General features: G+C 37.4%; 2 protein-coding genes across 3 annotated transcripts in view; one reads left to right on the forward strand and one right to left on the reverse strand.

Annotated features, from left to right (window-relative positions):
- SPSB4 (splA/ryanodine receptor domain and SOCS box containing 4) overlaps nucleotides 1-12,903 on the reverse strand; it is a 380,807-nt gene that overhangs the window by 69,590 nt on the left and 298,314 nt on the right. Inside the window, exons 4-5 of one of the 2 annotated variants that reach the window (XR_011099221.1) lie at nucleotides 6,099-6,179; nucleotides 4,561-4,951 (exon numbers count right to left, since the gene is read on the reverse strand). The exons of the other annotated variant lie outside the window; for it this stretch is intronic. The gene's annotated coding sequence lies outside the window, so the exon portion shown is untranslated. Of the gene's footprint in view, nucleotides 1-4,560; nucleotides 4,952-6,098; nucleotides 6,180-12,903 lie in introns of those variants that run through there. 2 annotated transcript variants of the gene reach the window in all.
- Nucleotides 1,854-10,290, forward strand: TRIM42 (tripartite motif containing 42). Its single transcript, XM_068691533.1, has 5 exons — nucleotides 1,854-2,221; nucleotides 4,121-4,827; nucleotides 6,119-6,942; nucleotides 7,647-7,874; nucleotides 10,108-10,290. The coding sequence occupies exons 1-5, from the start codon at nucleotides 1,869-1,871 to the stop codon at nucleotides 10,192-10,194; spliced, it is 2,199 nt and encodes a 732-aa protein (XP_068547634.1). The 5' UTR covers nucleotides 1,854-1,868; the 3' UTR covers nucleotides 10,195-10,290.

Genomic DNA, 12,903 nt, shown 5'->3' on the forward strand with positions numbered 1-12,903 from the left:
AAGAAGATTTTTCACCTCTGCAGTACATGTGGGTATGCATATTCCCCATTTTCTCTGCAGAGGCATATAAGCAGCAAACGCTGTCATCAGATTTCAATTAAAGATTAAGTGTTTACACTTCTAGTTTTCCTTGCAAGGAGGTGTTTTTATAAAAATTATTTTTATTTTATTTATTTATTTAATTTTCCTCCTCACAAGTTCTTTAAAAAGCACCTATTTTATTTTTATTTTTTTACATTTATTATAAACCTTGTCAGATGGTTTCTTAGGAGTAAAGGAGAAACTTCATTCTTTCCCCATCTGTGGGGAAGTTCTGCTTAGGACACCTTTAGCTTGCTATGTCTAAATCCATAGAGTTTTTTCCTATCTTGACCTGCCTCACTTGCATTTCTCCTCTTCCCTTAAGCAGTGTGATAGAGTGAATTCTGTTGTTGTTTTTCCTTTTAATCATAGCCAACTTATGAACACATTTTTATTTAGATACCTTTCTATCTATTAACACACAGTGCTCAGCTGGACATCAGGCTGGGAGAATGAGCGTCCCTTTTTTTTCTCCTAGGGTGATAGCCACACATCATAAATGTCCAAAAATCCTCAAAGCTTTCAGGGTCAGGCTTATTTTGATGAAGTCAAACACATCACGCACTGGTTATCATGAGAACTATTATGAAAATGACAATCAGATCAAACCACAACATAGGCTTGGGCATGGAGAAACATGTCTGCAAATGCTATTAGAAGTCTGGTTGCAGCTACTGCATCTAATTTGGTTTCTCTAGCAGCCAGTCTGATTTGATCTTTCAATATCTGTTAGAGGAGAATAAACATATTCATGAAATGGGACCCCCTTAGAACTGGCTGCATGTCCACATGGAGTTAAAGAGAGCCACCTATACTCAGAGCAGCACAGGAATGAGGCTGTCAATGCAAGTAGTTTCGGTAAAGCAAAAACTGGAGCAATAAAGACTGTTTAGGGGAATTACATGGGGCAGTGCAGACTAAGTCCAAGTACTCAATAGAAAAGCACAACTCAGAGAATCCTTGAAAAGGTTGTGTGTTGCTAAAAATGTGTACAAGTTGCTATTTAACCTCTGCATTATGTCAAAAAAGAAAAGTCTGTCAAGGTATTAGCACATGGTACACAGGCCTAATACTTTTTTCTCTCCTTACTGCACACCTGGCCATCATGAACATTTTGCAAAAGAAAAGCAGATAAACATTTATTCTACTTTTTGATGCAAAAGTCTTTTGATCTCCCAAAATTAACTATGCACAATAAAAAAAGCATTACAGTTGATTAAACTAGAAAGACAAGTGGCATAAATACCATCCAGTAAAGGTCCAAGTTATACTGTGGAAAGCTGTTCAGCACACAGGTCTAGAGCTTCTGAATGAAAACTTGACTGACACAATAGACTCAACCATTTCAAAGAACCCATTACAGCTCATCATGCAGTTGGTTGCATAAAATGACACAGACATTGTGGTCTGTAGGGCTCTCAATTAATTAACGTTTAGAACAGACTTTGAGCAAAAGGCTTAAAGGAGCTGTTACAGTAAACTATGCCAAGACCATCTTAGTAAGCTCCAATTATAGATTAACCTATTAACACAAAATGAATTGCTAAATTTCAGAAAAACTATGAGATAGCTACATATGGCATATCAGGTACATGTGTATAGAATTCTGCCTGTGCCCTTATTTGAATGTCGCTGTGATGTCAGCTTCCATATAGAACAGCGTGTGTTGCCACAGCACAGACCCTGACCCACCAGTCAGAGCTCATGCCTTTTTGGAGCTCTATTGCTGTAGTTTGCAGAGAAGCTTAAAGTGTCAATGGATTTTTTTCCAGGTGTCTGATAAAGGGATGGATGAAAATGGATGTTCCTTTTCAATTTGCCCATGCTTCTCAAATTGCTTTTACCTGACTTGCCACAGCAGAAAGAAAGAATGCTGCTTATGTTGGCGCTTCCTATTTACCAGCGAGCAGAACTGCACTTGTTTCCCATGTCCATATGAAGAAGACAAACCTTATCAGTGCTGCCACTGCTCATCTGCAGAGCATGCAAATTGCTGGTGGTGCTGTTGCTCTTGTTCAAATGACCCAGACTGCAAATGCTGCTGCTGCAGCGGAGAGAATTCAGCATGTCAGTACTATGCAAGCAAATGCTGCAGAAATCCCATTAGTCAAGAACAGTCAAGATTATCAGCAACTGCTCAGTAAGTGGAGTCATGGGGTCTTAATTTCTTGGGGTTTTGTTTTTCTAGTTTTCATTTAGGAACATACAACCCATTGGTTCATTGGAGCAATTCCAAAAAAAACCAAACAAACAAACAAAAAAAACCCACAGGATATCTTTCTATTTACAATCAGAAAATGTAGTTTTATCTTGATATTAGTGAAATGTTATGCTTGCCATTAACTGGGGCAAAGACTACTCCAGAACATCACTGTACTTCCCACAGAGTGAAAATCTATGTAGGGACAAGGAGGAGGATATACAGGGAACCTTAAAACAAGGAGGAAAAAGGGAATATGTTTGCAGCATGGGGCTTCAAGACAAGGACACAGGAAAAATGGATTAAAACAAACAGTAATGAAACTGCAGTTAACTGGCAATGAAAGGAAGCAGTTCTAATCAAAGCAAGACACACACACACAAAAAAAAAGACAACTGTAAAAGTTCAAGGAATGTCGCACAGAATGGAAAGAGAGCATAGTAATATTAGAAGATAAAATCAGAAGAGAGGGGCTGATTATTAAATACAGAAATGCTAAACTAGAGAGCACTCAACAAAAATGGTATTCAGTGGGGGGGGGAGGAGAACAATTGGCAAAAGAACACTGGATTAGAAGAATAGCAGACAGAGAAGAAATGACCTCTGGAAATGCACAGTGCATTCCTACCTAAGTAAACTGTAAACTTCAGAGAGATCAGAAGGAATCCTCACATCAACAGGAAATTCTATTCTCTCTAGTTTACTACCATTTTTTTTCTCCCTCTCCCTGTTGTTAGAGTGCCAAGAAGAACAGATAGCATGGTTGAACACCTGGGAAGAAAAGGTCAGAAGGAAAGTAATAGCAACACATATGCTACACTGAGGCACAGCAGAAAGCCAGAGTGTAGTGCCCTAGAACCAGGGGTCCATCCTAAATAACGGAGCTCACACCAAAGATCTAGAAAACGGTAAAGCCATCATAAAAGTAATGCTGTATTTTTACAATAATGTCCACAGGCTGAGAGGCAGGTTAAGACAATCAAGATTTGAAGAGAAAAGCGATTAGCATGTCCTGAATAATCGGTCCTTTTCTAAAATGATTACAATCATTTAAATAAAATTATTCACATCTGAAAGTTTTGGCAATTAATATACAAGAATCAATGATAAGGCTGCTACTAAAACTAAGAAAAATGTTAATTCATTCTAAAAATCAAAAATAAGTCATAAATAAGTGATTTTTAAATGCCTGAAAATTAGGATGATCGTATGTAGATGTAGGTTGCTATGCTAAGCAGAAATGGCCTTAATATTATTTTAGAAGTGGCAAAATGCTTAGTCGTGCTACTTTCTTGATGAAATATTCCATTTGAAACATTTTGACATTTATTGTCTACAGTTTTCATTAAAAATAAAACATTCTAAAAATCTTACAGAAGTTGTTGCAAAAGAAACCAACACCCTCTGAAACAAAACAAAGGGTTTCATACGAATTGCAGAAAAAATTTTTTCTTCACTATAGGTATTTGTTGTTTTCATTTTTAAAATTAATCAGACAAGAAAAGGAAACAAAATACATTTCAGTTTATAGTAAACCAAGCTATATATATACAAATAGTCCACAACTCAAATTTAGACAGACCTGCAGTGACTAAAATGTCTGCTTTTCACCATTGTTGGCGACAGCATTCAAAATATAGTGAAATAGTTATGAAGATGAAAAGAAAATGGATTCTTAAATGTTTACCCAATTGTTTAAATAAAATATCCAGTCAGAATAGAAGGACTGTTGGCATGCAAAGCAGAACTACTTATGCTATCCGTTTTGTTTCTTAGATGGTACCCTAACATTCAGATGTCATATTTTTGTTGCTTTGTTTTTTCTTTGATTTTATTTAGGTCAAAAGATGTCATGTCAAGATTCAGAACTAGGAATAATGCATTTGTCAATACACCAGAAAGGAATGCCTCTAACAATGCCTTCCGTGACCAGCTTGCCTGTCCGCTGTGCAAGCAGTTGTTTCTCCAGCCATTCATGCTGCCATGCAATCACTGCATTTGTGAGAAGTGCATAACTAAAAGCAAGACCAAAGCTGAAGCAACAGACAACTTTTATATCATTGTATGCCCAGTATGTAGTAAAGCACATTGTCTCCCCTACACAAATAAAATTCAGCTGAGGAAGAATTACCTCAGAGCAAAACTAGCCAAGAAATACATGCGCAGACACGGCATTCTGAGGTGGAGATTTGACCACAGTGAAAGACCAGTCCACTGTGATATCTGCAGGGAGGGAAGAAGAATGGCAACCAAAAGATGTAAAACATGCGGAATTAACATGTGCAATGAATGTCTGCATTTATACCATAGCGAGAATGATGCTCAAGACCACATCTTCACCAAAGCAGACCAAGCAGATAATGAACAGTGGCCCTGCCTGCTACACTGCAACTCACACCTCTCTGAATACTGCCTGGATGACCACAAACTGATCTGCAGGTTCTGCAAGAACTCACTGCACAACAATCACGAGACTATTCCCTTGGCAGCTGCATGTTCAAAAGAGGCCACTTCCCTCTCCAGCACAATTGTAAAATTTAAACAAGGTTTGTATTCATGCTGCATCTCACACTTCCCCATGCCCCCTCAGGAAGGCAACTTGCACATATGCTTGATAAGCCCCACTGATTCTCCACACAGCACAAGAGTCAGAAAGGTGACGTGTTCCCACTGCAGAAACACAAAAGGAACAAGCCCATAATTGCGTGGCACTGTGAGAAAACTCTTAGCTACTAGGGAACAAAGGATCTGTGTAAGACAGGAACAGAAATGTACATCTAGCTATGGGAAACTCCATTCCAAGCTGCGGGATCCAGAGTAAAATAAACACCAAATATATCTGCAAATTATTTTTAAATACTAAATGTTCTGAGTTTCACATGTTTGAAGAGGAACTTCTTTCCCTGCAGACAAATTATGAATCGTCTCTCTTCAGTCAGTTTTATGCTTATGTCTATGTAGACTAAGAGGCAAGATGGCCACATTTGTCTCAGGTAGCCCAGCAGTGTCACTTCTTTCATCTAACACTTCATCCATAGCAACTAAGTGGCTGAACAGAGACTGGGATTTTAGGTATTTAGGGTTTTCTTTTAGTTATTTTGATCTTTGCATATAACATCACAAACGTTGGGGACAAAATGAAATTGCATGGAAAATAATGTTCAGAAAAGTAGAAGTAAACCTCATGCAATGAGAAACAACTTGAAGTGTTATATTCTCAATTTCAAAACAGAGAAAATAAAAGAAAATATTTGTACAGGACTTTGTAATGTGACATTATTTCAAAATGTTACTGCATTCTAACAAAATTTACTATCAGCCTCTGGTATTTTTGATTCTGTTCCTTCACAGTTCTCAATTTTTGTGGCAGAAGAATGAATGACACCTTCACATAATGGCCATCAGAGAAAAGTACTGTCAGCCACAGTCATAACCAGGTCTATACAGGAGCATTTGCTACCATTACTGTAACTTGATACTGACATAATAAATTTCCAAAAAATAATATAGAGCTACAAGTTTCATGATTTCCCATGTAACGAGGTAAAATCATCAATTCCATTTGGGGGGAGATAAATTTGAGTAAATGAGGGAATAATAATAAAGTAGCAATGAGCTGCCTAACTTTATACACTCAAATGTGAACATTTTAACCCAAACAACTTCCCTCAGGACTCACTAGCAGCAGAGATGACAGCAAACTATTAAAATTCTCACTTGTGACATGTTCTACCAAACCTGAAAATTTTTTAAACTACAACCTATCATTCTGCCTCTAGTAACCTGTACATTTTAATATGAAGTTGGAACTACTGACCTGAGTTGTTTTTTTTACAGCACGCCAAGGGATTGATAATGATCTAATGGAAGTTATCCTCTTAAAAAATAATTTCCAGACCTACAAGGACACCAAAAGGAAGGAGATCAGAAATGGATTCTTAAAATTACGTATGGTTCTTCATGAACAAGAAAAAGAGATGATGGAGTTGCTTGAGAACATTGAACTTAAAAAACAGAAGGAAATTTCAGAATATGTAAACTACACATCCAGTCAGCTGTCATATATGGATGGCCTTATTCAGTACGCTGAAGAGGCTCTTAAAGAGGAAAGTCAAATTGTGTTTCTACAATCTGCACACTGCTTGGTGAAAGAAATAGAAGACGCAATTCCTTCCATTTTCCATCCTAGTCCACTTCTCAGGGAAGATCCTTTAAGAAAACTTCAACTCAACTTTGATGAACTTTTCGCTATTTTACAGGGACTTGTCCCATCCCTTTGTGAAATAAACCAATCAGATGGTAAGGCAGAAAAGAATCCCTATCTTTTTAACCCAGAAATAATGCTTCCAATTCATGTTTCAAGCACTCACGAAGACAAACAAGCAACATTGCTCCGAAGCACATCTTTAAATTCTGTGTTTGAATCAGGCACGATGATTAAGAACACTCCTGGAAGACAACCAAGCTCTATGCCTCCCCATCATTCTACACAGAGTAATAACATGTATGCATTTTGGGATGCAGCGTGTGAAACTCCAACAAAAGAAAGAAAATATCAGTTTGTTAACCTTCCAAGTCCAGAACCTATAGAAAAATTATTAGTCCCAGTGCCAGGACATGTTGTTATATACCAGACTGTTGTCTACCCAAGGTCTGCCAAAGTAAGACACTAACAAATTCTAAATATATGCAAAAGATTTACTATTACCATTATGTTTTCACACTCATTCAGAGTTCGTACCTAAGGAGTCTGACTACAATATCAGTTCAGATACGTTATTTGTAGCAGGCAATGCTTTTCAAACTTGCTTTTTAGATAAATTGAAGCATAAATTGATTCGCGCTTTCTTATCATATTCAGTAAGTTTGTTATATTATTATTTATGTCAGAAATATATTATATGGAAAGGTCCAATGCAGAAATAAACAGGTGTACTATGTTTGTATTTAAATTTCTATACATCAGATCAAATAATTTGATCCTAGTCTTGGTCTTCAATGTGACAACATCACGTCTGTGTAATTTTCCTCATTATACATTTCAGAGATGTTAACAAGAATAGGATGTCAATTGCATAAGATCCAAAGTGCACGTTGAAAAGCACTGACTGTTATCAGCTTGCATTACCCTTAGCGTGTTAAAAGAGAGTACTCTGAAATTCATGGCAAGAAGCTTAGCATTTTCCAAGACTCTAAATTGCATACCTTTCTTATATATTTCATGATATGGTTGGTATTTCAGCTGTTTTGGCATTTAAAAATTAAAATTTGCCAAACTGGAGCCTTCCGAACAAGTAAAAATGAAAATAAGCAAAAATAGAGAGTATATAATTGTGCACTACAGATTTCTTTTTTCTCTTCACAGATTTACTGGACTTGTCCAATAGAAGATGTAGATTTCTTTGAGGTAGAGTTTTATGAAGTTGTTGGCATTGGTTCTGATAACATTGTCCAGACACAACTAGATGGACAGCTAAGTAAAATACAACAGCAGAACCTTGAGATACGTAATCTCGATCCAAATACAGAATACCTTTTTAAAGTCCGTGCTGTCAATAAAAGTGGTGAAGGAGAATGGAGTGAAATCTGTAAGGTACTGTATATTCTTCACATATTTTTAGAGAGTCCTGTTAACTTTCTTGCCTTGGTACTTGTCTTCTCCCCCATCTATTTATGAGGAAGACTACTTAAACAGAAGATTATTATTCACTTATTTAGGTAAGTGCTGCTAGTAAGTTACACTGGATTTTTCCACATGTTCTTTCTACCGCAGTTTGCAATTGCTTGTCCTATGTAGAACGTTTCTCTCTCTCTTTTTTTTTTTTTCCTAGCAGGAATTCTATGTTATGATTATATCAGCCAAGTCACTGTAATATTCATATTACTTTAGGCCTGAGACAGCCTTTGTACTAATCTCTCTGAACACACAGAGTAAGAATATGAAGAGTCAGATCACAAAAACTTTCATGCTAGAACAAGAAGGCAGTAATTAAATGAGAGAGGAAGCAAACAAACTTAATATTCTTTGACACCTTTGGCCATAAGTCTCCTTTATTGTGGTTTTAGAAGAGGAAGAAAAGTGTTGAAAAGATAAAAGTTAAAAGGAATAGGAAGGTTTTCAAAAAGGTGTCAAAAGTTGAGACATTTAATGAACTAAATTTAACACCCTTTGGGCATCCCAAGTCTCTTGCTGCAGTCATCTTTAGTTTTTTCATAGATTGCAGAAAAAAAAAATACATAATTCATGCTTTTTCCTTGATAAACTTTCAGTAAAGGGCGTGCTGCCAAGCGGTAGTGCATAAAATGCAGATGTATTCCCTGAGAAGGGTAGGTGCCATTCTTAGGTTCCAAACACTTTTCACAGACTTTTCCTTATATTCATTGCACCTTCCAGGCCTCTTGTTCTTTGTCACATTTGGAGAATAAAATCTCAACTTTGAAATAGTGTTCAGACATCCTACTCACTTACCAAGTTCTAATGATAAATAATACCTTCCTGGACTGCTCCACTCCTATACTCAAAACACTGAGAACACTATATATAGCTGTATGAATTTATAAGGCACAACCCTTCTCCCTAAGAAAAGTTCAATACAGTTGATTCAACATAACTCATAATGCCACAGAAAGTGTCTAAAGGTATATAACAACTGCATGCAGCTGACAGATGGCATGCATCTTGGAAGACGCACTTCAGAGGTAGCAGCTAGGAAGGCAGGTCACCCTTGAACTGGCACAAGATGTTCATTGTTTGGGCAACTGGATCCTAGTTTAGAAGTCAATGAATGGAATTCCACTATACCTCCCTGGATAAGGGAATGAACAATATAGTGGATTATTTTTTTTCAGGAGTTGGACTCAATAATCCTTATGGGTCCCTTCCAACTTGGGATATTCTATGATTCTGTGATTTCTGAGTATGTGTTAAGGTTGGGGAAGATGAATGACAGGAACTGATGATTTACTTGTGAACCGAACTGCTGCATTAACTGCCCTAGCAAACCATGCAGATCTGCACCACAAAGCAAATGATGAAATCCATGGCTCCCTGGAGATGTCTCAACAGAGTAGGCAAAAACTTGTTGTTTCAGTGATGAAGAATTTGGCTGCTTTTGCCACGGGAGAACGAATGAAGAGCACAAAAGAGGCAGTTAGAAAACCATGAAGGGTAAATGCTGGAACTCTTCAACTGCTGTTTCTGCTGCTGCCAGTATTGCTGCTCTTGGAAGAGCTCCTCTACATACCCACCCCTTCTTCTCAATGACAGCAGAAGCCTGCAGCTGCTCCGTAACCTGACATGAATGTTGATAGAATTCACATTCCTTAACTTGTCTCTTGGGACTGTCAACCACATAAACTGAGATAATATTGATGTTATTTAGGCATTTTTAAATCTTCATCAGACTCTTGTCAATGAAACTGTTGGAAGGAGACTTTTTCGAAACCACTTTGGAAGCCAAATAAAAAATTACTTTCAATAGGATGTGGGCTTCTAAACCCTGCGGTCATATCTGAAACACTTTCCCTAAATGAAAAGCTTGCCAAAACCTGATATTTTGTATCAATCACTGTACTGCTGTATTTGTATTAGTTACAATGCAAGCCATTAGATAATTGCTCATTTTTGATATAAGATTTTTAGAAGAGTTCGATTTCTATTTTGCCTCCAAAAGTATTTAGACTTTCCAAAGCTTAACATAGATAAAATGGGCTCTTGGCCACTTTGAAAATATACGTGTAAGCAGCAAGTTCTTTTGAAAACAGACACTAATTAAATCTGATTCCCAAAATAACAAAATCTGTACTTTAATACATTTTACTTGCAGATAACCACTTCAGATGAACACAGAATAATTCAAGACAGATGGGGGATTCAGAAGAGTATGCAGGGTGCTCTGCATACACCGAAATGATAGACAACGAATGAAGGCAGGATTCTTTCTGTTGCTATTGTTGTTGAACTGGAAAATGTGAATGCTTTCTTATGTAATGCCCCCTTTCCCACTCAAGTCAGCAGCCAGAGATCTAAGAGTGAACTGTGCAGACTATTATTGCTTTCTGGAAAATAATAATAATAAAAAAATAAAATACAGCCTTTTCATTATCTTTTCTTTTTCCAGATGTAGCAGCGAGGCCTAAGAAAAAAGCTATGCCATGCATAAAAATATAGTATAAAACCCGTTAGTCTACTTGGAGGACTTTCACAGCTTCAGAGGAAATAAATGAGATATTTGCATTGTAAGGTAACATTACAATCGTTATTACCTCTGAGACCACTCAAATACCAGTTAACAGAGAGCTGCAGGAGCCTGTATTGGGTTTTGCATATTTTTAAAGTACAGAACTAGTTACTCTGTATGTACACATTTTTGGTCTCAGCCTTACTCAGCTGAAGTAGAATATGCATACATGCATATAATGAAGCATGCAACAGGCAGGACAAACACAAAAATGAGGGCAGACAGAACTTTATAACATTATGCACTTACTAAATGATAGCCAGGTTTACCTGACTGCTGTGAAGGTCACCCTGCGTGAGACACAGAGTATTAATGTATTTAAAGTGACTGCATGTAAAATTAGAAGTCACAGCAGGAGTCCACTGAGCAGGAGTTACTGGATCCACAGCAAATCCCTGTGTTCGGATGATCAAGAGTAATACTCAATGTCCTAATTTGTGCAGGTATGATCTTCCATGGTCCCTTTAACTTCAGCCATACCACCCAGGTATGTGTATCTAGACACATTTCACTCCATATATACTTTTATACACACATACACATAAGTATTTAAGCACATTTATAACTACCTTTCCAGTCCCTTCAAGGAAGGCATTTACTTGGGATAGTAAATAGGATTAGGGCCATTACTAGCTCTTTTAAGCCCTTGCTGTGCATCCACGTTTGTGTCTCATCTTCAGCATGGAATGAAACTCTTTATGGAAAATTACACGTCATGGGTACTATCCAGGATTTTCTGGACCTTCTGCTTCTTTCCTTAAGGCAAATAAGAAAACTTAGGTATATTTATTATTAATGTATATTTTTTATGGCACCTCTCATTTCTGAAGCTCTGTTTCAGCTTCACATAATTCCTGCAGTGTAGTGACAGTCTATCCACTTTACGGATGGATAACATGCTAAAGGAAGAGGCTAAACAAAAAAGGAACATCAGCTACGTAGCCAAAATCTGAACTCTGAGAGCACCTAGTTCTCTGTCTTGTGCTAGCCACTGAGCTGTTAGTGATGCTTCAAGTGACACGCGTGTTCTTGCCAGGATTCCTGTGCAGTCTTTCCTTGACAGCATACTTTTCTTTGGATGAAGTCACTACATAAGGGCAAAAGCCATTGAAGGTAAAAGAGGACTGCATTTTCAAACATATTATGAAATAGTTTTCAAATATATTTCAAGCATTAATAGGAGTACCTGATTTTAAGAAGCTTATTCTGAACACTTTAAAAGAGGCCTTATCTTCATACATGAATAGCATTCACAGTCTAAAAAATTCTGCTTGATTTTTGCAGAAATCTAAACATTTGAGCTCTCCTGATAGTAAAACCTAATTATTCCTTCCATACTCATGGCTCTTTAGAACTCTTCCCCAGACAGTGAGATTTTACACCTATTTCAAGGACATGTGAGTTTTTACTGATGGTCTATAGATCCCCAGAAGCTCACCCATCTGGCATTCCTCTTGGTATATTTCTCTGTAGATGAATAAGAATGCAGTTTGGATCAACTGTATAAAATCCCTTTGCACACATTGGCTACCCATTGGTAACAGCAGCCTTCTGTACCCAGCAGTTCTTAACAGATGCAATTTGCAGTACACATTTCTCTGCAACATCTAAGCAAAGCTTCAATTCGCATTTCAAGTAAACAGCGGCTCTGATCACTTGTATAGGGCAACATCTTATCAATATCACCAAGAGATCAGAATCAGTCCCACCCTGCAAGCTTTATGGTTTTTATTAATTATTGTGGGGCTGCTGGAAACCTTTGTTTCTTTTCAAACACGTTACCTTTCAGACATCTCTATCTCAGCTCATTTTTCTCCAGGGTTGCCTTTTTATTTTCATGAGAAAAAAAGAAAGCATTAAGTTCTTCACATACAGTTCAGTGCCTGCCTGTTATAAGCACAGCCAAATCCCATGATGACTAGATGTCTACAGCCCAATTTACTGCACTTCTTCTTTCAATAAGCAGACAAGGCAAAGAATGGGACAGCATTGCTTATCTATTGCTTGCTGCTGAATTGCAGCAATTGGTGGGGAGGCAGCACCATCTCTCACCCTATGCAGACATTTTTCAGTTGCATGCCCTTAAATTGAAATTTTGAGGTGTTTATAAATAAATAAAAGCCTGCCTGAACTTAACGCTGTGTGATATTTGCATAATTACTTTTCAAGGTAATGAGTGTAACAGAAGCCAAAACACAGAAGGCTGAGTATCTTTAGAGCAGCCTGTGCCAGCAAATAAACCCAGAACTCTTGTAAGTACCTAACTGCAGAGCAGTTTGGAACCAGGGTAATTTATTTAAGGAACAATAAGCATCTATTTGTGCTGGGCAGGTTGCCAGGGTGAACAAATGAAAGACATATATGTAATTGAATATTAGATGA

Source organism: Anas acuta, chromosome 9 (genome assembly GCF_963932015.1).
Source record: "Anas acuta chromosome 9, bAnaAcu1.1, whole genome shotgun sequence".
Lineage (NCBI taxonomy): Eukaryota > Metazoa > Chordata > Aves > Anseriformes > Anatidae > Anas > Anas acuta.